Here is a 23,191-nt window from a genome sequence, read left to right on the forward strand (position 1 = left end):
CACGCACTGTGCTCACCCCGCCCAAGGCGCCAGGCGCCAGCCCCACAGCCCATCATTAACCAGCTCCATGTGGGAAGTTGGGGGGGGCATCAGCCAAGAGGAAAACATCGGCAGTTTCTGTGACCCCAAAGGAGGGGCGGAGGCGCCTGGGTTTGGACGGTAGCAATTAGCCCCTGACTGTGGGATCATGGGATGTTATCACCTCTGCTGGCAAGGTGGATGTGGAGGGGACTCAAGGCCCCAGGACACCTGGAGCCGTCCCAGCAGGCCCTGCTCCGGGAGAAAATCCCCTGGGGCCCACTCCCACCAGGCAAAGCCCCCACATTGCAGGAGGCAGGGGAAGCATTAGGGCCGAGCTAACAGCGATGCAGGGCAGGGGCGCTCAGCCCAGACTCGGCCCTCACGCCTTCTTGCCATCCCCAGCCCCAGTGAGAGGTAGCCAGGGGTGCAGGGACAGGAACTGCGTCAGCTGCTGCTTCTCTGTTTCCTCACTGAGCCATCTAACCTGGGTCACCCTGGACCCCATCCTGGGTGTGGAGGGGAGGCTGGAGGTGCAGCACGGGCACTTGGGGAGCTCCCAGACTAATGGGGAAACGTTCCCCGGGGCATAGACACGAGACAGGACAAGTTCAAAGGACTTCAGTGAGAGCCCTGTGCATGTGAGTTCTTGCTGGCAGAACAATTGGGTCCAGGGGACACTGTTTGGTGAAAACTTCCCAGAGGAGGGGACCACAGAAATGGGATTCCCTCTGGATCGCACCCTCTTCCTCGCCAGCCTGTCCCCAGGTAGATCGGCCTGGGCATCAGGAAGCGAGGAGCCGGCCAGCCCTGGGAGCTGGCATCTGGGGAAGTAGGTGCCCTGGGAAGAGGGGACCCATCACCTTCAGGTCGCTGTGCTGACTCAGCAGGGTTTTGGCTGGAGGCCCTCCCCCTCCGTGGGTGAGTCATTCCCACTTACCACTTAGCTGGTTTCTCACCGGATGTCCTGTTCCTTCCTGCCAGTTCCGGGGAGGGTGGGGGAGTATCCCTGGAAAGCCCTAGAGATGGATCCCAATGGATGATGGTTTCAGAGAGGCCGCTGTTGGGGAGCCCCGTGCCCACCCCAAGTGTGCTCCCACTTTCCTCCAGGCCAGGCCTGCCACTTCTGCCCACCCAGCTGATGGCCCCAGGCAGAGTCTCAGGAGAGGGGGGACAGAAGAGGAGGTGGCCCATGCCAGAAATCCCCGAGCCTCCCTTCCATGGCCCCTCCCATTCCTCGACCCACGTGGGCCCGGTCCCAACCTACTTAGCCTGGGAGAGAGGGGTCTGAGCTTTCAAAGGGCGGGAAGAGAAACTGCTCGAGGTGACTGGGAGCTGACTATGGGAGCGGAGCGCCTCCCCCCTCTGGGCCACGCCCCGCCGCGTGGGAACCCATGGCCTCAGCCTCGGATTAGCTCCCTGGCGGGCAGGGCAGGCAGCAGGGCCCGGGGAGCAGGTTTGTCGGCCACAACTGAGGAGCCTTTGTTTTTTTGTTGCTGAGCTTGGGCTTTTGCAGGTCCGTGACGTCTCGGGGGGCTGGCCCGATGCCTGCCTTGTTGGCTCAGCACTTCTGGGAAGCCACGACGGCAGCCTGAGCTGCCTAACCCGAGCTTGAGTGGGGAAACTGAGGCACTCGTACACAGGCCCCAGGGGCCTGGGTCCCAGACCTTGGAGCTCCTAGGGTAGTCAGGGAGAATATAGGCAGTGCTCGAGGTCAGGAAAAGAAAGAGACTTATTCTTTTGATATCTCTGGGATGCAAAAAGCCCTCTGCCCGGGACATAGGTTCCCATGGATGTCTTCACCCTTCACTCCCCACCTCTCTGGCTCCTTCCTGCTCTGCAGATAGCAGCCTCCTGCATGTGCAGGAGGGCTCCCAAAATTCCCCGTTTCTGACCCACCACCTGATATCCAGTTACTGGACTCCAGCTAGGGCTTCATCTCTGGCCCCCTAGCCCCTTGACCCAACCCCATGCCAAGTCCAGTGCAGGGTTGCTGTGGCTGCAGTATTGTAACTGGTATTCATGCTATTTCTCAAAAGGAGCAATGGAGGAGCTGAGATTACATTCCGGGAGGGACACCATCCAGAAAGAGGTCCTGAAGAGTTAGACTGAGCGCCTGAGTCTATTTTTATGGCCGAGTGGGGAGAACGCTGGGCTGGGAGCTGCTGTTCTGTGTCCCTGAGCAAATGACCCAACCCCTCTGGACCCTGGTCCCCTCCTTGTCAAATGATGATAGATTGTATGGTCCACTGAGCTCCAATATGCTACCATCTTAGTGGTCCTGGTTCCCACATCTGGGACAGCCTCTGCTTCTCATGTAAGAGGGAGCCTGCAGGGAAGGAGAGATGGGGCCTTCTGTGGACCAGCCCTGACTGCTTGGGGAACCAGAGGAAGCTAGCAGGGTGCTCGCCAAGCCCTGGACCCTGCCAGCGTCAGCCATGACATGATCCACTCCACCCAAGGCGAAGCCTGCTCCTTCCCTCTCCCACAAGGACTTACAGTCTGTTGGGAAACGGGGAAACACAGTAGACACACGTGCCAGGACAGCAAATAAAGGGGCACAGATTCATATTCTTTGCGGTTGGGGTATGAATAGAGGTGTCACCTGAGTAGGAAGGGATGAGAGTCAGGAATGGCTTCCTAGAAGAGAGGCCTAGGAGCACCCAGTACAGTGCCTAGTAGTGAGTAGGTGCTCAATAAATATTTGTTTAATGAAGATCCAGGAAGGGAGGCCTACTGCTTCATAAATGAGAGATGATGATGATGATGGTGATGATGGTGATGATGGTGGTGGTGGTGGTGGTGATGATGATGATGGTGGGGTTGATGGTGATGATGATAACGACTAACATTTATTAAGCATTTAATTTTGTGCTAAGTGCTGCTCTCTAAGTTTCACATGTACTCATTTAATCCTGAAAACAATTTTATGGGATAGGTATTATTATAATCCCCATTTTACAGGTATGCAACCTCAGTGCAAAGTGAGGTACAGAGAGGTTAAGTCATTTGCCCAAAGTTTCACAGCTTGTAAGTGACAGAAGGGGAATGCAAGCCCACACTGCCTGTCTCTTCACAAGGTTACCATACTGCCTGAAGGGGACGGTGACGGAACAACCCTTCAGAGGCTGGACGGAGCTTGGGCGATGTAGGGGAGACACAAGCGTCAGTTTTCAGGTTGTCAGGGCTGGAGTGGTTGGTGGAGAAGCTTGGACTGCAGGGGAGAGGGGCTGTGTGGTCTCCAAGAGCCTCCCCTCCTGCTGTGTGCCCTTCTCTTGGGGCATCTAGAGGGGGCTTGCGGTCCACCTCTTCCTGCGCAGACGAGGGCCCTCTTCCCGGGTTCCTGCCCCCATCCAGTCCTTTCTCTCCCTTTCAGTGGTAAGCTCTGCTCCCGCATTGACTGGAGCACCCTGACCCTGCCTGTCAGAGTCACCAGGGGTCTTCCCCTTTTCTGAAAACCTCCCAACCTACCCAATGTAAAGATCGAGGGACATTCTCCACGCTCCGCATCCTCGGACAAAGACAGGCCGCCCCGAGCCAGAAGATTGGGTTCTGGGTGCCTAAGCCTGGGGTGGAAGGAAGGAGTAAGGGGAGGTCTTCAGACCTTGCCAGTCTTCCCAGCCCCTTCCAGTTCCAGAACTCTGGGATCCCCATGCTCAGTGACCCCAAACCCCATATTCCAAGAGCTCCCTTATGCCCACCCCCAGGGCCACCTCCCCTGGCCCTGCTAGCAACAGTGGGCTGTGGGCAGAGAGGCCAACATCAAAACAAGTCTGCCTGCTCCTTAGAGGTCCTCCTGCCCCGCCCATCCATCACTGGGCCAAAAGGGGCAGCAACCTGGTAGACCCGCTTTTTGGGCAGTGAGGGGGCACCCCAGCCGCTTTCCTCCCTGCCCCGCTGGGGGGTGCTTCTGGGAGAGCCACACCGAGAGGAGAGAGCAGCCTTAACCCCAAAACAGACATGTTTTGGGGTGGGGAGGGCCGCCTCTGTCTGGTGAGTGCTGAGGGATGAGAGGGGGCCTCTGGGGGGCCTGAGCCCCTGTAGTGCCCTCCCCACCCCACGCCCAGGCCACTATCAGTGATCTCCCCTCCTGGCACTCACAGCCCTGAAGGGTGAGGTCACTGCTGAAGTCACGGCCAATGAATGTCAGCCTGTGTGCCAGCCACTGAACCCTGCCTGTCCCCACACCTGCGGGGGGATGAGAGAAGATGGGGTCGCTTGGTGGGCCGGGTCCCACTGTAGGCCCCACCATGCCCTGGCACCAATCCTGAGGTGGTTCCTGGTGCCCACACCCCTACCCCTACCTGTGGCCCAAGCCCTCCCAACTGGCTTTTCCTGTTCCTGGCTTTGTGTGGTGAAAGTTCCCCAATTACCCACATTATCTCAGCTGCTGGGCAGCCTCCAGCAGGCTTGGTGAGTGGAGGTTGGGGGGTGGGGAGCGAGCACCCACTTATCCTGCCGGGAGGGCCAAGGGCTTAGATACTTGCCAACTGGCCAGTCAGCAGGACTCCTGGGCTGTCTGGCCCACTGACCTCATCGTGGGACTGTATCTAGGGTGAGCCCACCTCATCGTGGGACTGTATCTAGGGTGAGCCCACAGCTGGGCTGGGCTGCAGTTCAGGGAATCAGACAGTTAGGGCCAGAAGGGACCATTGAGACTGGGGAGTCCAGCTTGCTCCCTGAGAGAGGAGGAAAATGGGGCCGAAGAGCGGGAAGGCCAGGGTCCCAAGGCAAGCTCAAGAGAGAGCCGGGCTAGATCCCAGCCCTCCTGACTCCCTGGTGGGCGCTTCCTCCATTGTGCTCCCACCAGCCCACAGTGCTCTCTGCCAGGGGCCATGTCAGAACCCCACAGACCAGCCAAGGGGACAGCTGGAGGCTCAGTGGTGGGGACACCCCAGGTGGGCCTTGAAGGGCTGTGTGGATGTGAATAGGCTTAGAGAACGGAGGAGCATCAGGGAAGCTTTTAGAGCACAGCAAGGGCCTGGCTTGGAGAGGCCAAAGCTGTATTTACTCAGCAAGCATTTCTTGAGTACCTACTGTATACCAGACACAGGATGCTGCAGTGACCTAGAGAGACCTGGCCTGTACCTCTTGAGGGGAGAGGGAGGCAGCACACTTCACTGGCCAGGGTCTTTAGGGCCCTCCGAGGAGTGTGCCCTCTCCGTGTCTCCATCATGCAGAGGCAACTGTAAGCCCCAGTTCCCACTCTTGAATCCAAGACTCCCTTGGGGGACCATTTAGGCCATCCACCTGCCTCTGGGTCTGTACAAGGCCTGGTGTTGATATGATTGATGGCCTCAGTAATTGAGTGAAGTAAGGATGCAAAGACGTGCCATGTACAGATGCACGGCCAGTGGCAGAGCTCAGGAACCAGGTCGGGCGGAGAGAGCTGAAGACGCCCACTGGAGGGGATGGCTGCCCCAAGTTAAGGGGCTGAGCCAAGTTCAGGGTTAAGGAAAGGCTCAAACAAAAGCCATTCTAGATGGAATAAAATAATCGGTGGGAAGACTAGAGGGAATTCATTCATTCATTCGACGCCACTGATCGCTCCCTCCTTCTCGCAAATCTCCACGGTCACGGCTCCCCTTCCAATTTGTCTGGCAACAGATATTGACTGAGCACCCACTGTGTGCCAGAGGCTGGGCTGGGCACTGGGGCTGCAGTGATGGAAGACACAGGCCCTGCCCTGGAGGAGGTCACAGTCTGGTGGAGAAGTCAGAGATGTGAACAACCACATTCCAAGGCAGAAGAGAGCTGTAATAGAGGTGGCCAGACTGACACTGGCTGGGAGGACCATGGATGCTTCCCAAAGGAGATGGCCAGTGGGATATCCATAGGTGGAGAAGGGGAAGGGCCTTCTAGGGCATTGCACAAGCAAGAGTCTAGAAGTGTTGCATCAAGAGGCTCTGTGCTCCTTGGGGGCTGGGACTGAATAGCTCGTTGATATGACTCAAGTACTGATAATAAATAGACTCAGCAAACGGTGGTTGAATAAATGGGAGCAGGGAGGGAGGAAGGAAACATGGAAACATGGCATGTTCTGAGGAGGGGCCCAGTCTGACGTGGTCGGAACGCATCGTGCATGGAGAGATGTGGACAGAAAGGCAGATGACAAGGACGTCGAATGCCAAGCTAAGACATTTAGCCTTGATTGTGAAGCCAACCAGGAGCCAGAGGCCAAGCCTTGTGCAGTGCCTGCTCCTCTCTGCCTGGCTGGGTAAGAGGGACCGAGCCAGTGCACCCTGGGGCGTGGGACTCAGCGTGAGGGAGCAGGCAGTCGCGTGGCCATAATGACGGCCACTGTGGGCCCTGTGCCCACCCAGCGCTCCCTGCCTCCCAACACGCGTTCTCATCCATCATACCATTTGGTTCTCCTAGCAGCCCTGTGAAGTAGAGAGGACTGGATTATCCACCCCATTTATCAGACGAGGGAACCGAGGCTCAGCAAGGTGAAGCAGCTGGTGGCTCCTAGGCCGGAGCTCTACTCAAAAAGCAGTGCCTTCAACCCTTGTCATCAAAAATGAGGGTGTAGATGTATATTTCCTGCCATGGAAGAGTATTGATAATCTATCACCAAGTGAAAAGGCAACTTATGGAACAATATGTACAGTATGATTCTGATTTTATAAAAAAAAAAAAATAGATGGTTACATAGACATACAGAGAAAAAAAGTAAGAGGATATTTTCTACAAGATTATTAGTGATATTTCTGAGTGATGGGATCATGGGTTGTGGTCATTTTCTTCTCGATATTTTTCAGAATTGCCCAGAGTGTTTTTATAACAAGAAATTATCATTTTTATAATCAGAATAAAAAGAATAATAACTGCTAGAAAAGGAAAGACCAGCACACAAGGGGCTCAGGCAGGGGCTATGCCTGTCGCTGACCACTCCCTGCCCTCTCCCTCGACCAGGCTCCCACACCCAGGTGGTCCAAGTGAACGACTCCATGTATGGTTTCATTGGCACGGATGTGGTGCTGCACTGCAGCTTCGCCAACCTGCTGCCCGGCGTGAAGATCACCCAGGTCACGTGGCAGAAGTCCACCAATGGCTCCAAGCAGAACGTGGCCCTCTACAACCCAGCCATGGGCGTCTCCGTGCTGGCTCCCTACCGCGAGCGTGTGGAATTCCTGCGGCCCTCCTTCACTGACGGCACCATCCGCCTCTCCCGCCTGGAGCTGGAGGATGAGGGTGTCTATATCTGCGAGTTTGCCACCTTCCCAGCTGGCAATCGAGAGAGCCAGCTCAATCTCACTGTGATGGGTAAGCTGGCCTGACCCTTCCCTCCCTGCTCGTACAAAGGCCTGGGGCCTGGGGCCTTGGCCATCCTCGGTGTGTGTCTCAAGGGCCCCATTCTCCTTGGGTTGTCATGCTCCCAAAGCTCCAGGCATGGCACTTCCTGTCCCTTCTAGCCAGGTTGTCGCACAGTTCACTAGGGATTGGGGGCAGGGCCTTAGCTGTGGACAGGGCTGAGGATCGGTATTCGGGTTGGAGCTCCACCATGGGGCACTTTGTGGGTGGCCAGGAAGCAGGCAGAAGCATCAGACACCATAGTAAGGAAGAGAGCTGCTTGCCTTGAGCATGCCAAGACTCCAAGAAGGCCACCACTTGACAGAAGGGGATACAAATAGAGCAGGAGGACGTGGGTTAGACATGAAGACGTCCCTTTGAGAAGTGCTGGGAGGGGCATTGGTAAGGCCCAGCTGAGAGGCAAAGATGACCAAGATGACCTGCAGAAAGTCCTGGGGGGTACATATCCTCCTGGGCCTGTGCGTCTTTGACGAGGCAGTAGAGCCAGTCCCATGGCTCTCTCTGGTTCCCTGCAGCCAAACCCACCAACTGGATAGAGGGCACCCAAGCAGTGCTTCGAGCCAAGAAGGGGCAGGAAGACAAGGTCCTGGTGGCCACCTGCACCTCGGCCAATGGGAAGCCTCCCAGTGTGGTATCCTGGGAAACTCGGCTGAAGGGCGAGGCAGAGTACCAGGAGATTCGGAACCCCAACGGCACGGTGACGGTCATCAGCCGCTACCGCCTGGTGCCCAGCCGGGAGGCCCACCAGCAGTCCCTGGCCTGCATCGTCAACTACCACATGGACCGCTTCCGGGAAAGCCTCACCCTCAACGTGCAGTGTGAGCCGGGCCTCCTGGGGCGGGCGCCGCTGTCCCCACCACTCTACCCTCGCCAACCCTCCTTCCTCCTCTGCTTCTCCGATCCTGTCACTCTCCCCACCCCTTCCTTCTCGCACCCCCTCTCACCTTCCTCCCTTTCTTTTTCTGGGGGTGCTTTGTCCTCCCCTCCGCCATCTCCTCCCTTTGCTCATTCTCTCTCCTTCTTCATTCCCCTTGCTGCTTCTGCTCTGAGGGTCAGTGATCACCACCCTCCCTTTCATCTTCCCTCTCTTCTGGCTCTTTCCATGCCACCACCCCTTCCATCCCTTCACTGTCTGAGGATCCCTTTCCCCAAGTCTTGCTCTCCTGACCTCACCCTTTTCAAACATCATCCCTTGCCCCACAGATGAGCCCGAGGTGACCATCAAGGGATTTGATGGGAACTGGTACCTGCAGCGGATGGATGTGAAGCTCACCTGCAAAGCTGATGCTAACCCCCCAGCCACCGAGTACCGCTGGACCACGTAAGTCCTGTGGGGCTGGCTGGTCACCTTGTGAGGTGCCTCGCTGATCACAGGGAGGCCCACCCACCCCTCCTCCAGCAGCCTTGGGCGGGGAGGAAATTAAGGTCTAGGCTCAGGTTTCTCAATGAGAAGGGGAGGGTTCACAAGAGACCCCCACACCCAGACACCCCCATGTTTGACAGCATCAGGGTCAGTAGGACAAACCATTCTGCCAGAGGAGGCTTCCCTCGTGATCTGCCTGCCTTCTTCTCCCTAAATAAAGAATTTTGTCGTTTTCCTTTGGTGATTCAGTCTGAGTCACTCCCACCCCAGCCCCCAGTATTTATTTTTATCGAGGTGTCCCCAGGGAAGCTGGCTTTCTGGAGCATCCCAGATCTTTCTTTGTTCCTATTCCTTCTCTCCAGCACCCCCAGATTCTCAGGAAGAAGGCAGCAGTCAGCCCAGAATGCCTGTGTTCCTGGCGCGCTCGCCCCACATCTCATCATCCCATTCTTGGCTTCATGGTCTTTGGGCCTGGCCCTCAAAGGGTCCACTCTCCCCCTGTAGCCAGCTCTGATGGCCTGAGCCAAGGTTCTTCTCAGAGAAGAGCTAGATAGAACACACAGAAAGACAGAGTGTGGTGGAAGCCAAGAAGAAGGTTGACGTGGATGGCCAGAAGACAGCTGCCCAGGAAGTAGAGGCACACCCTAGCTGTTTATCACCCTCCACTTCTTAGAACCAGAAGTGCTTCTGAAGGTGCGAGTGGGCGGGGCCTGCTTGCCACTTTTAGTTCTGTGGACCAAGGAGCTTCTGGGTCCAACAGAATAATAGCTTTGTAGCATCAGGGATCAGGAGGAAGGAAGAAGGTCCCCTGTATTCAGGAAACTTCCAGGATGCCCCCCACGTGAAAAAGGCCTGTAACATGCCCAGCGATAAAATGAGATAGTGAAATGGAACACAATACTAAACGTGGGTCACATCTCCTTACCTGAGAAGCTTGTTAAAATACAGATTTCCAGGCCATGGCCTCAGGGTTCAGCTTCAGTAGATCTGGAGTGAGGACCCAGACATCTGCGTTATTAACCAGCCACCGAGGAAACCGAGGGCCAACTACCAGAACCAGGAGTAGTAGAAAGAGCACTGTGCCAGGAGTCCAAAGATCTGGCTAGAGCTCCAATTCTGTCGCTTACTAGGTGTCTTTCCTTGACTTTGAACCCCAAGTTCCTCATCTGTTAAGTGGGACTGGTGTCTGCCTGTCATGTCTACATTTCGGTGCTGTGATGGTCAAATGTGAAATGCTGAGTAATATAAAACCGCCAAATACAGGAGATTATTGTTGCAGTAGTTGTTTTTACTCCTTCTAAGACAAACCCTGCCATTAACTCAGCAAAAGGGCTGGTGGTCTTGGAGTCAGATGGGTGACAGAGGGGCAGCTTCTTGGGGCTGGAGTGTCATAACCCTCTGCCATGTCTCCCAATCCCTGCAGGCTAAACGGCTCTCTCCCGAAGGGTGTGGAAGCCCAGAACAGAACCCTCTTCTTCCGGGGACCTATCAACTATAGCCTGGCAGGGACCTACATCTGTGAGGCCACCAATGCCATTGGCACCCGCTCGGGCCAAGTGGAGGTCAACATCACAGGTAGGAAGCTGCACCCTTCCCTGCCTCTCCCTGCCCACTGCTTCCTCCACTGCCGGCATCCCCACCTTTGGGTTGTGTCATTGTAGGAAGTCTGTGTCTCCTCTTCCTGCTCCTCTGGTTCTCCCTGGGCTCTGGCCATTGGTCTTACTTTGCTTTTCTCTTTCCTCTGTAAAGGCTGTGTGTGAGACAAGGTGACCCCAATCAGAGAGGGGCAAGGGGAGGCTGTTACAGCAGTGCTGTAGAGGGGAGTGGGTGCTTAGAGCCTGCCTATGGGTCTGCCAACAGAATGCACCATGGGATGCTGGCCTGGTGGGCGTGGTTTTGCAGCTGGAGCTCATCTCCTGCAAGCTTTGCTCCTGCAGTTCAGGAAACCCCCATGGGCTAGAAGGCGAGGCTTACCTCAGGCAGGAATACTGGAGGAAAAGCAAGGATACAGCCCAAAGCCATCACGGTGTGTGTGCCCTGTGACTGCATCAATCTTTTACCCACATTTTTTGCTCTGTCAGTACAGACGAGGAGATTCAGCCACCTGACTGCTCAGGGCAAAGGGAGCTCAGGGGCTGGGGTGTTCTGGGGGGCACTTCACATGGGACGTGGACAGAGCATGGGCTTCAATGTCAGACAACTGGGACCCTGGACAAGCCCTCATCTGCAAAATGGGGATAGTGTGACATGCCTTGAAGGTTTCTTGTCAGGATTTACACAATGTAGGCCAAGTACCTGGCACAGACCAGTCTGTCAATAAATGGCCCATGCGCTGTGGTTATTATCTTGACCTCTATCATTACCATTATTAATGGAAGGAGCAAGACAAGCCAATAGAGGGGTAAGTTGCCATCACAACCTCACAACCGGCAGAGGGAGTGTCTTTGACGTTGTACCTGAGCTAGTTGCAGGGTGAGAAAATGCCAGAAAGAACCTCCTAGGACAGGAAGTGGTGTCATGCTACTGCTGAGAAGGACAGGAAGTGACATCAGAGGGTGCATGCTACATACAGGAAGTGACCTCAGGGAGACGTCGAGCCGGGCTCAGGGATACAGGCAGTTGGGTGGTGGTTCCTGGGCTCCAGGCGCAGGGCCTGGGGAAGCCCTGAGGATCCCTTAGCTCTGAGCCCATATCTCAGAAGTGGGAGACCTCGTTTGTGGGTACGTTCAAGACACAGCTGCAGGAAGAGCAGCCCGAGGCTGTCCAGGGGCCGCACCTCCCTATCCCTGAGGTGGATCTGTCACCTCTCTCACTAGGGGTCAGGGGAGGGTGGAGTCACTTGTTGCTTGCTGTTTTCTCAACTCCCGGCCCTTGGCTCTCAGACTGGTTAAGGTAGTAGAAATGTCAGAGGTGGAGCCTGGGGAAAGCTGAGGCAGCCCCTCCCCCAGGATTGTGTCTGGGGGTTCCCATAGGTTGGCAAGGATGGGAGGGCCAGAATCACACAGTTCTCCCCTCCTGGAGGAAGTCTGAGCAAAGCTCAGTAAGAGTCTCATAGGTGCCTGAGCTCTGGCCCTGGGCCCATGGGGCAGACAAGAGTGAGGAGTATCATAAGGGAGCATGACCGCCCCGCAGAGAGGCCTGTCAGATGAGTGACAGCGCAGCCTTGGCCTGAGTGTGTTCACATACGCCTCTTCCTGGCTGTGTGGCCTTAAGCAAGTCCTTCACCTCTCTGAGCTTCAGCTTCCTAGTCTCTAATATGCAGACAATCACACTTATCGCGGGCTTCTTATGATCCCACCAAATCCATATTCCACTGCCTGGCACACGGTGAGTACTCCCTGTGTGGTGATATCTTCCCCCAGTGGTGGACCACCAACGCCACCACTGCATCCTCCTCCACCACTCAGGCTTTCTGGGGAAACTGCTGGTTGGGAAATCAGGGTGAGAAGGCCAAGAAATCCGGGAGCAGTGACCTCCTGTTGATCCTACTCCGCAGCATGAGTGGACCGGCCAGAGGCCCTGCGAGGCTTATGGGGCAAAGTGGTGCTGCCCAGCCCCAGAGGCAGGGCTGGAACGGGAAAGCCAGGGCCTCCCTCTCCCAAAGCTCAGGAGGGTGCAGGACGACCGTGAGTGCAGGGCGTCTCTTCCTGGAGTTGCACTGGGTCCTAGAGCAGGGAGGAAGGTAAGGGGGCACCCCCCAGGCTCAGGCCACAGCAAAGAGAGGAAAGGAAGGAAGAGAAACCGGCTATGGAGGGAGCCGTCTCCTCAGGGGTGGTTGCTGCAGTGACAGCCTCCATGGGATCTGTGGTCAGGCCTAGGTGGCCTTGTGGGCAGGTGGGCTGGGTCCACCCAGGGCTCTAGCTGGAAGAGGCACACGGCATGGCCTCGTGTGCTCCACGGAGATACGGAACGGGATGAGGGTGGTAACCAAAGACACACACGGGTGGTGAGAAGGGCCTTGCATAAGAGGACTCTGCTGTTGACAGCCCAGTGAGGCAGGAACCAGGGAAGTGTGATGCTCACGGAATCATTGATGGGCCCAGGAGCTGTTTGCCTGGCCCTCCCAAGGGAAGGTCTCTCAGCCCCCTCAGGAGGACCCAGCCAGGCAGCCTGAGCCTCTTCAGAGCTGTTTGTTCTTGTGCTCACAGGCAATTTCCCAGCAGCATCTGGCCCCAGCAGCCTTCATCCCACATGGGCTGGTGCCTGTCACGTTCTCTGGGGGCCCACGCCGAGGAGCACAGCCTTGCCCTGTGCTCCAAGCCCCACTGGTCTGGAGGGAATGCATGAGCGAGGCGGATAAGTGGAAATTTAATTTTTCATTCAGGCCATCCGTTCGGGTAATAGCTTTGCCCTGGGCGCATCTGGAGAGGGAGATGAAGAGCAGCTGGGGCAGAGGCGGGAGAAGGCATGCGGCAGGGGGTATGCCAAAGACACATGCGTGTGCAAGGCATGCGTGTGCCCGGCTGCTGCACCACGTGCACAGACACACTTGAGCATGGGCTTCTTGAGGTCACGGATCCCGGAGGAGGTAGCATTTGAGTTGGTCCTACAAGGATGAGTGAGTGGGCAGTGACGGAGGCTCCGAGTTCCTGGGGTGGGGGAAGCCTGTGGGAAGAAGATGGCTGGAGCCAGGTGGGCAGGAAGGAAAAGAGTGGGGCCTTCTCTCTGTTGGCCTCGGGGAGCCGCTCAGCAGAGAAGAAGCACGGTGAGACGCGTGGTTTAGACAGCATTCGGGAAGCTGTGTGGATGGTACCAGGGACCAGGTAGGGGCTGTACAGTGAGAGTTTCCCTAGTGGGAAACAACAGGCCCAGGCTGTGGCCATGGGGATGAGAGAGTAGAGGAAACAAACTCACCAGAATTTGTGTATGCATCTCCCTGGGGCCTGGGGCCCTCAGAGAAGCCCATTTCCGAGACCCTCATACCAAGGAGCACTTTCATGTGGTTGGTTCCATAGTCACAAAACAAACCAGTGAGCTCCCCTCCCTTCTCCTTCTGGGGATATTGCTGAGGGTGGGGAGGGGAGCCCAGGGTATGGCTTTGACCTGACTAAAGAAGCCAAAGGAGGCAGCATCTCTCCTGGGGCTGGGGATGTCAGAAGGAGAGTGTCCAGGCCACTTCCAGGAGCAGGACAGGGAGGCCACTGGGGTGTAGGATGTCTGTTTCAGTTCTCATTTCTGGTGAGTCCCGGGCTCATCACTTGGGGATTATCACTGGGGGATGAAGGTAACAGTCTTCCCGTTAGGCCAGGAGTTCTTCACACCAAGGTTGGTGGGGCTTCAGAGTCCATCTGGAAGGAAGTGGGTGTGTGAGCCTGCGAGTGTCCATGCCCGAGCGTGAGTGTGGGTGTGTGCCTCTGAGCGTGCGAGCGTGCACCGGCAACCAGGCGAGCGACTGCGTGCTGAATGTGTGAACGGGAGCCCATGGCTGTGCTGTGGGCCTTTCTCCAGGCCGGCAAATGGCAGTGTGCTGGGGAGTCTGAGAAGGCAGCTGCCTCTGCGCCCCTGGGAGGATTCGCTTCTCCTCCAGCTTGACTGAGGTCTTGCCCGATGGTCTGACGCGACTCACAGCTGCTGCAGCTGCAGGAGGAAGAGAAAGGCTTTCCAGAGTTTGACCTCAGGCCTCCCACTCTCCCTGTGGCCGGCTGCACTGCACACTGGGAGGTGTAGTTCTCGCAGCTTCCCGGCCTAATCTTCTGATGTCAGACCATTTCCTGCCTGCCTGAGGGAGCACCAGGCCTTGGTTTTAGAAGCAAGCCCAAACATTCTCTTTGACCCCAAACCTCCTGCAGATCCTGGATCCAGACTGTAAACCCTAACCTCTCCACCTCAGATCCATGCAGAGTCCCCATTGCCCCAGGGTCCCTGCCACTCCCGGATCCCAGAGCGGAGGCTGCAGCCCTTCAGGAATGGGGGCCGAGCTGCCCCCTTTGTAAGAGGATGTGAGGGAGGCCAGCCAGGCCTCTCCCCAGCAAGTGCAAATGACCCCACAGCCCAGCTCTTTTCTCCCTTGCCAGCTGCAGCCCTTGAGGCTCTGCTCCTGGCACAAAGACAAGAGCTACTGGCTGAATGTGACAGCTGGAGGGACAGAGGGGGCAGGGGGATGCTCCATTCCACACCAAATGGCCCCCTCTTCTCTGCTTGTGAATGAACTGCAACCCCGTAACTACTCCTTTCTTCTGCACCCTCACTTAGCGTCTTCACTCTGAAGTCTGCAGAGCTGGAAGGTCGTCTTAGCCATCCTTCTGCCTGTAGACAGGCCGTAAAGTAGCCAGAATAACCAGGGTTCCCTTTGGTCCCAAAAGATCCCCAGGGAAGTGTAAACCTCCTTAGAATTTAGGGGAAAAAAGTTAAACAGAAGGACCTAGAGGGGAACGAGACCCAGTATCATCTGTCCCCAAGCCACCGCTGCACTCTTCTTGTCCCAGCTCCGGTGAAATGAGGTCCCCAAGTGCACCCCACACAGGCATTTACCTAAGTGTCTCCTAAATACTTGTGCAGCCTAGAGCAAGGCTCACCTCTCAGACCTAGATAGCCTTGACTTTTTATAGAATTCATTCAACAAATATTCTTGATCTCCAGCCATGTGCCAGGCAGTCTAGGTGCTTGGGGGTACACCAATGAGCCAAAGGCCCTGTCCCCGTGGGGCTTACGTTCTGACACAGGAGGACAGACAACAAACAATAGATAAAATACCTTTGAAAAATTATGAAGTCATTTTGAAGGTGATATGGAGAAAAGAAGAAGAGCAGGGTAAGGGGTCACAATGCTGGAGGTGGGGGTTTGTGAGCTGCGATATTAAACAGGGTAGTCAGGGAAGGCCTTGGTGAGCAGGTGACCTCAATGAGAAGTTTGAGCCAAGCCCTCATGGAGGTGAGGGAATGACCACGGGACGGCTGGGGAGAGCCTTCCAGGGTGTGGAGCAGCCAGTGCAAAGGCCCTGTGTGTGCTTGGAGTGGAGTGAGCTGGGAAGAGAGCAGGAGATGAAGTCAGAGGTGGGGGTGGGGGCACAGATCATGTAAAGCATTTTAAGCTCTCCGGATTTAACAGGATCTCTGTGGCTGCTGTGTTGAAAATAGTCTATTGAGGAAAAGGGTGGAATCAGGGAAGCCAGTTAGGCAGCTATTGCAATAATCCAGGTGAGAGATGATGGTGGCTTGGATTGGGGTGGTAGCGATGGAGTTGGTGAGAAGTGGTCAGGTTCTGGATTTACTTTGAATTTGAATTTACAGTCTAATTTGGGACACCAGCCACCCTCTGAAACAAGTAATACTCTACCATACTTTGATTAGTGGGGTCCAAAAAATTCAATCTAGTCAAGTAAAATGTAGGAAAGGTTTATTTTTCATTGGGTCTCTGCTGTCGCAGAAAGCACAAAGGAAAATCTAGTGGAACTTATATTGTCCACAACTGTAACACACTGTATTGAGTCAATCCCGAATTATCTTAAGACTGCCACACCCTCCGCCCCTCTCCTCGTTTCCTGCAGAAGAGAAGAACTTTAGCCATTTGCAAACTGGCAGAAGGACCGGAGCCAATCATGGTAGATCCTAATTTGCATTTCGTGCGGGGTGTTTTATCACAGGCTTTACTATAATACATCAGGATACGATTAATGGAATGAAATTAGCTACTGTTTACACCAGAATGAGAGGTACAGACCATTAGTATGTAAAAATTCTAAAGAGAAAAGATAAGTGTGAGCTGGAGAAGAGAAGGTTGCACAAAGAAGGAACTGAAAACCTGAAATAGGCAGAAGGAGTGATGAGGAAGGGCATTCTTGGAAGGGTGAACAGCAGGAGCAAAGGTTTGCAGTAAAGAATCAACTTGGACAGCAAAGATGTTGAGTTGGCCAACCCTAAGATCAAGTTGCGTGACAGAAGTTTTGAAAACCAGACTGGTGTGATCCAACAGGCGGTGGGGAAGTCATTGCTAGTCTTTGAGAAAGGGAGTGGTCATGTCTACACAGTGAAAATTAACCTGGTGACTGTGGGTGGAGTGACTAAAGGGGGGCAGAGATCAAGTGAAGGGGGGAGATTCAGGAATCTACAACAACTGTAAAACCTGGCATAAAGTGATTAGATATTGAATAGGAAGAGTCAACAAGATCTGCTGGCAGATTTTGACTCTAGAGATGAAGAAGGAAGAGTCAAAGACAAATGAGATTCTAACCCGGAAGAGTAGACCAATGGTAGTGGGAGTTGTGGTGTTGAATGGAGAGAAGATGGTGAACCAGGTTGAGACAGATGCATTTTGAGGCAGTGGAGAGCATTCAAATGAGGATGTGCTAGAGAAGAGTTTTCAGAGTGTGTACCCAAATACTAGTCCTGTGAATGGTCCTTGAGTCAGGAAGGGCAGGGTTCACACTCCAGTAGGTTGAGAAACGCTGCATCCTACACGTTCCTCCTGTAGTTCACAGTGTGCGTGAGAAGATGAAGGGCTCTGATGCTTTGTCTAAACCAACATTTCCCAAAGTGTTTGACCCCAGTATTCTTGCTGACCCTCTGAGCCAATGGCTTGAGGTTCCATGGACCACTGTTTGGGAAGTGTTGTCCGTGAGGCCTTTGGAGATCAAGTCCCAGAGTTGGGTGAGAGCTAGAAACCTGAGACGGTTTGGAGAGCCAGCAAGGTAAAGGTAACTCATGACCAGGTCTGTCACTAAGACAGAAAGCAGAGGGGAAGGGCTGAAGGTGCAAGAACGGAGCCCCCAGCCGGGCGGCTGGGGCAGAGAGCAGGCCTAGCAATGCGGCCGGAGACAGACACTCAGAGAGGAAAGCTGAGAATCAAAGAACTTTGTATGGAAGGCAAGGGGTGAGAACGTGTCAGAAAGGAAATGCGGGTCCCTTCACCTGGATGCCTTCCTTACTCTCTTGGCCTCTCCGAGTCCTTGCCATCCTTCAAGGCTTGGCTTAAGTCTTCTCTCCTCCAAGAAGCCTCTTCTAACTCCAGACCACATCACTCTCCTTCCCCTGCACTCCTGAGGCACTTCTCTGCCAGTGCCCTTGATGTCTGCATGCTGCTCCATCTCTAAGAGTGTCATTTGGTTTCCCAGCTAGGCTGTGAGTTTCTTGTATCCTGTGACTAGCAAAATAGATGCTCAGTACATGTTTGCTGATTGGGTGGGTGGGTGGGTGGGTGGAGGGATGGATGGGTGGAGGGATGGATGGGTGGATGGATGGAGCCATGAGGCAGGTGAAGGGAGGAGAGAGCATTCAGATATTGAAAGTACAGAAGAGGCCAGGTTCCCACCAGCTGCCTCTTGGGCATCCCTTGTGGAGGCAGCTCCCACCTCATGGGGAGCAGGCGTGCAGCCCTTTTAAAGGCATTAAACAAACAGGACCTAGTGAACCAAGAGAAGCTCGAGGTTCCAGGGAGACTGTCCTGGAAGTGGGTGGTGAAGACAAATATTCAGTAAATATTTATTGGGCAGCCACTCAGTGACCTGCACTGAGGACACAGTGGTGACAAGTGGGAAGCTGAGTCTTCAGTGGTTATGCTTCTCTCTGCCAACTCCTGCCTTTAGGGAGGCCAGGAGCAGGAGCATCTGGGTGGTCCCAGCTCAGCCATGTGACTGTGGGCAAACTGCCTCCCCTTCTTTGGCCCCACTGTTTTCATTAGCCCTTCCAGCCTGAACTTCTGGAAGGCTTTTCTTCTCTTCTAGAATCTTCTAGAATCTCTAAATTCTCTTCTAGAATCTCTACCCTGCTCCCACCTGCTGCAGAGAGCACTCTACACACTCACATATGGGCTGGCTCCACCTTTGGGAGGAGGGAATGGTCTCATAGGAGGAGCAGGATTCCCATGGGGTGCGTGATGCTGAATCAGGGAGTGAGCTGGCAGAAACCGATTCCCAGAGGCCGGAACATATGCTCAAATCGACCCTTTACCTTGACCTGAAGAGAGGAGGGACCAGAGCAGCCGAGGTCACCTCAGGGCTTGCCCTGGACCTGCCACCAGCTCCTCCTGACCAAGGCCAGCCATGGTCTCCGGTGCCACCCTGTGGTGGTGCTGGGAACGGTCTCTCAGCCTCACGCGGGACTGCTTTGGCCTCTGGCATGGCCCTGGAAGGACAGGGAAGAGGCAGCATTGCCCAGAGCAGAACGATACTCTGGCCTGGCCCCGCTGGCAAAGAAAGTCACCACCCAGGCTTCTCCCCCCCTCCCACCTGCCTCCTTTCTCTTCTTTTCCTCTTTCCTGCCTTCTCGTTTCCACTCTGTCCTCAGTGCACACATATCTGGACACACACGTTCATCACATCAGCGTAGGCATACGGGCTCGCTGTGACAAGGGTGTGTGCCCAGGCACAGGCACTCTTGTGCATACTCGTCCTCTTTGCTGTGTACTCCCCTGCTCTCAGGCCCCCTTTCTGCACAGCCATGCTGAGCGTCTTATGCTCATAGCTCTTGGCCCCCACCTTGCCCTGCAGGGCCAGACCGCAGCCAAGAACCACAGCCCTGGTTTCTGGCAGTCATGGGGCATCTACAGGGCCAGCACCTGGGAACCCATCCTCCTCCCTGTACGCTGGGAACAGATGAGATCAGGTGTGGGGCACCCAGTCTGCTCTAGACTCCGAGTCTAGGAAGCCAAGGTGTTGTGCTGGGGCACAGTGACCAGCAGGTGTCGAGCAGAGCAGTAGCTGTGACATTTGCACAGGCTTTACATGCAAGAGAACCAACGTTACATCATTGGCTGGTGGTCTTGGGCAAGTTATTTAACCTCCCTAAGGCTCGTCTCCTCGTGTGTTGAATGGAAATGACTAGCACACCTACTTCACGGGGTGTTGTTATAGTGACTGGCGTCTAGTGGACACTGGGTCAAGGGTAGGCTGGCCCCGCATCCAAGGAGAAAGTCAGCGTGGAGGCTCTGGGGCTGCAGGACTGTCTCTGCCTCTCTCTTCTCGCTCCAGCTACCAGTGCGGCACCTTGGGCTCCTGGAAGGGTGGGGTGTGGAGGGGCCTCTGCAACAGGAGCTGTCCTTGGCCCAGTTCCTGGCCTTTCCCTCCCCCGCCTCCCTCCCTGTTCCCTCCCTGCTACCCCTGCCAGCTCCCCAGGAGCAGACACTGACAGTGTCCCCCTCCATCTCTTTTCCTCACCCAGAATTTCCCTACACCCCGTCTCCTCCCGACCATGGGCGGCGCACAGGGCCGGTACCCACGGCCATCATTGGGGGCGTGGCGGGGAGCATCCTGCTGGTGCTGATCGTGGTCGGCGGGATCGTGCTGGCCCTGCGCCGGCGCCGGCACACCTTCAAGGGTGACTACAGCACCAAGAAGCACGTGTATGGCAATGGCTACAGCAAGGCGGGCATCCCCCAGCACCACCCGCCAATGGCCCAGAACCTGCAGTACCCAGATGACTCGGACGATGAGAAGAAGGCCGGCCCACTGGGCGGGAGCAGCTACGAGGAGGAAGAGGAGGAGGAGGGCGGTGGAGGGGGCGAGCGCAAGGTGGGGGCCCCCCACCCCAAGTACGATGAGGACGCCAAGCGGCCCTACTTCACAGTGGATGAGGCAGAGGCCCGTCAGGACGGCTACGGGGACCGGACTCTGGGCTACCAGTACGACCCTGAGCAGCTGGACTTGGCCGAGAACATGGTTTCTCAGAACGACGGGTCTTTCATTTCCAAGAAAGAGTGGTACGTGTAGCCGCCCTCTCCAGAGTGTCTGTCTGCGCCCCCTTATCCCCAGCCCCCACCCGCACGCCCCCTGCTCGCCCCCCACCGCCCACTCCTCCAGGAGCTCGACAGAGACTCACCCAGCTGCCCAAAGCCAGCCCCACATCCCCGGGGAGCCAAGAGCCCAGGGCAGACATGACCTGGCTTTGATTTGGTTTCCTCCTGTCCCCAGCCCTCCCCGTGGTGTCGTGTTCACTGTGGCTTTGGTGTTGCTGTACCTCTCCTCCCCTGACCTCACCTGCCTGCCCTCCATGCAGGGAGCCCTGTTCTTGTCTTGTGTACCAGGGCACACCTCTAGGCTTTTGGGAGCCAGCCCTCCCCCGCCCCCCAACACTGGAATTTATTTGTGTTCTCTCCATGGGGGGTGGAGGGCTGAGGGGCTCCAAGAGGAAAAGCCCCACCCCCACCCCCAGATGCTGCTCCTCTTTTCCCAGGGAGAGGGAACCCCCCACCCCTCACCAGGAGCTGTCCGCGGCGGGGAGTTCTAGACAGCTGTTGCACCCAAGAGGTAGGGGGTGGGGGTGCGGCTTCTGCAGAGCACCCAGGGTTGTCTTGTTTGTTAAGTGAATCCAGTCGAGGTCCCCACCTGGGGCCTTGGGCAATGTGTTTTCCTGGTGAGGTTGGTTTTACATTTTTTTTCCTCATTGGCCTACTGAGAGTGAAGTTGGCCCAGCTCTGGTGTGTCCTCCTCTTTACCCCAGTCTGCTCCCCACACAGCAGGACGGCAGGCGGACCCTGGCCCCCAGCTCCTGTATGCCCCTGCTGACACATCAACATACCCACATGCACACGCACCACTTGTGTCTACCCCTGAGCTCCCCCTGGGGTCACACGCCTTACCCAGGCTGGACACTGCCCGAGACCCGCCCCTCTCTGCTCCACCTCCTCGCCCCTCCCAGCTGAGGATGGGGGCAGCCTTCAGAAGCTTCCAGGGACAGCTGAGACTAGGACCCCCTGGTGCCTCCACCCTAGGATCTCAGGCTGGCCCTACACTGCTTCTTAAGGCATGGAAGCTTCTGGGATTTCTCCCTCATCTATCACATGCTAGTGACTTGATTCTCTTGGGGAGTCAGGGCTGGGATCCCAGAAGGGGATCACCTTGAGGAGTTAGAGGTGAAGAAATATCAAGGTGGAGGGCAATGGAAAAGGCAGCCCGCGAGGTGGAAGCTCTGCAAACAGTCTGAGAGCCTGAAGAGTGCAGGGAGCGCCTCACCATGAAGGCCAACGTCAATGTCCCAGGCTTACCAGCAAGTGCAAGGAGAGTGGGGCAGCCAGGAGTCCTCAGTCAGAAGCTCTTGCCTGCCACTCTCCACCCCTGCCCCCAGCTATCCCTGTTCTCTATTCGGAGTGAGGGGGTACCTTGGAGAAGCTTTCCCTTTGAGTTGTAGATTCCCTCCTTGAATGGGGCTCTGGGTTCCTGACCCAAAACTTGGTCTTCCCATCTGTACAATGGAGGAGGGCCCCTCCCAACCCTCTCTCAGTTCCCCCAGCTCAAAGTGCCTCAGTTCCTCCATCTGCCCACCCCTGTCCTCCCGGCACTCCAGATGGGAAAGACCCTGGAATGGGAGAGGCAGGTTCATTCCTGCCCATTAGGGTTCCAGTTAACACAGCCCAGGTGTCAGGGGCTCTGTGGGATGGCAAGTGTTGGGGGGAGGGAGGCAGACCACTCTGTGCCCCACGGGCACTGATCTACCCTGCCATAGGCTTCCCGAGGGAGCCCCAGCCCCCGCCCTACTCCTCCCCTCCCTGGTGCTGAGCCCTCACCCAGCTCCATCTCTGCCCCCCTCGCCCAGCCCCCACTGCCCTAGCCCCAGCCCAGGCCGCCCAGTAGCCACGTAGCAGAAGTCTGAAGCCATGCCAGCCCTGGGGTGGCTCTCCCCTCTTGGCATTGGGGTACTGGATGGGGTGGAGCTGGGGAAGAAAAGTCCTGGGTCTTTCCAGCCACAGGGCAGAAGGGGGTGGAGGGGCTGGGCTGCTTCTCCCAGCAGTATTAGTGTCTCCGCAGGGCAGAGGACCTTTTCCATGTGACATCACTTTCCCATCCCACCTCAAGCCACTCTGGCCCCTCTGCTTGGTCGCCTTGCCCCAAGGCAGGAGGAAATCTCAGGGGCCTGCCTGATGAGGCATTCTGTGTCCCCTTGAAACCATGAGACTAAAAGGACTCCTCCTCCTGTGTCTCCCTTATCCTGCACTGCCTCCCCTATTCTTCATTGTATGATGGACTTCAGAGGCCCCTGGGCCCAGCCAAAGCACTGAGTCCCCCTTAAGACACCTCCACACCCTCCACCCAAGCAAAGCACAAGTTGTGGGGTCCGTGCCACATGCATGGGCCACGTGGGAGGCTCCTGCCTTGCCAGAAGCGCAGCAGCAGCGTGCCCAGCAGAGCAGCAGCTACCCAGAGCCGAGAGTGGGCATGAGGCAGAGGTCAGCACTTGGGCCTGGGGAGATGGGGTTTTCTGTGCCCCAAGTCTGTGGGGAAGTGGGCACTGCTGCTGGGCCCACAGACATAGCCAGCTGGCAAAGGGGAGGTCTAGCTCAGCAGAGAGGTGAGGATTTTTTGCTTCTCCTCCATGCCCCCAGCATGAGCTGAGCTTCTGCCTTTGCTGGAAATGAAATAAACTTGGTATTAATTGTGCCAAGGCCTCCCCAGTTGTCATCCTGCCTCTTGTTGCCCTCCCTGTCCTTGCCCTCCCCCCACTTCACCTATCCCCCTATTTCCTTAAGATTTTGATATTGTTCTAATGTGTAACGGAACCAACCATTCGAGTCCCCTTCTAGCAGAAGGATCTGAAAAGCAGCAGCTCGGAATCGGTGAGCACAAGCCTG

The 23,191-nt window shown here is 56.0% G+C and overlaps 1 protein-coding gene across 2 annotated transcripts in view; it reads left to right on the top strand.

Annotated features, from left to right (window-relative positions):
* Nucleotides 1-23,191, top strand: part of NECTIN1 (nectin cell adhesion molecule 1) — a 67,255-nt gene that overhangs the window by 43,198 nt on the left and 866 nt on the right. Inside the window, exons 2-6 of one of the 2 annotated variants that reach the window (XM_058545006.1) lie at nt 6,934-7,284; nt 7,848-8,150; nt 8,536-8,653; nt 10,119-10,270; nt 19,789-20,326. In XM_058545006.1, the coding sequence (XP_058400989.1) occupies nt 6,934-7,284; nt 7,848-8,150; nt 8,536-8,653; nt 10,119-10,270; nt 19,789-20,326 (1,462 nt within the window). Of the gene's footprint in view, nt 1-6,933; nt 7,285-7,847; nt 8,151-8,535; nt 8,654-10,118; nt 10,271-19,788; nt 23,001-23,191 lie in introns of those variants that run through there. The other variant, XM_058545007.1, reaches the window with a different exon arrangement.

This window comes from Diceros bicornis, chromosome 7 (genome assembly GCF_020826845.1).
Source record: "Diceros bicornis minor isolate mBicDic1 chromosome 7, mDicBic1.mat.cur, whole genome shotgun sequence".
NCBI classification, from domain to species: domain Eukaryota; kingdom Metazoa; phylum Chordata; class Mammalia; order Perissodactyla; family Rhinocerotidae; genus Diceros; species Diceros bicornis.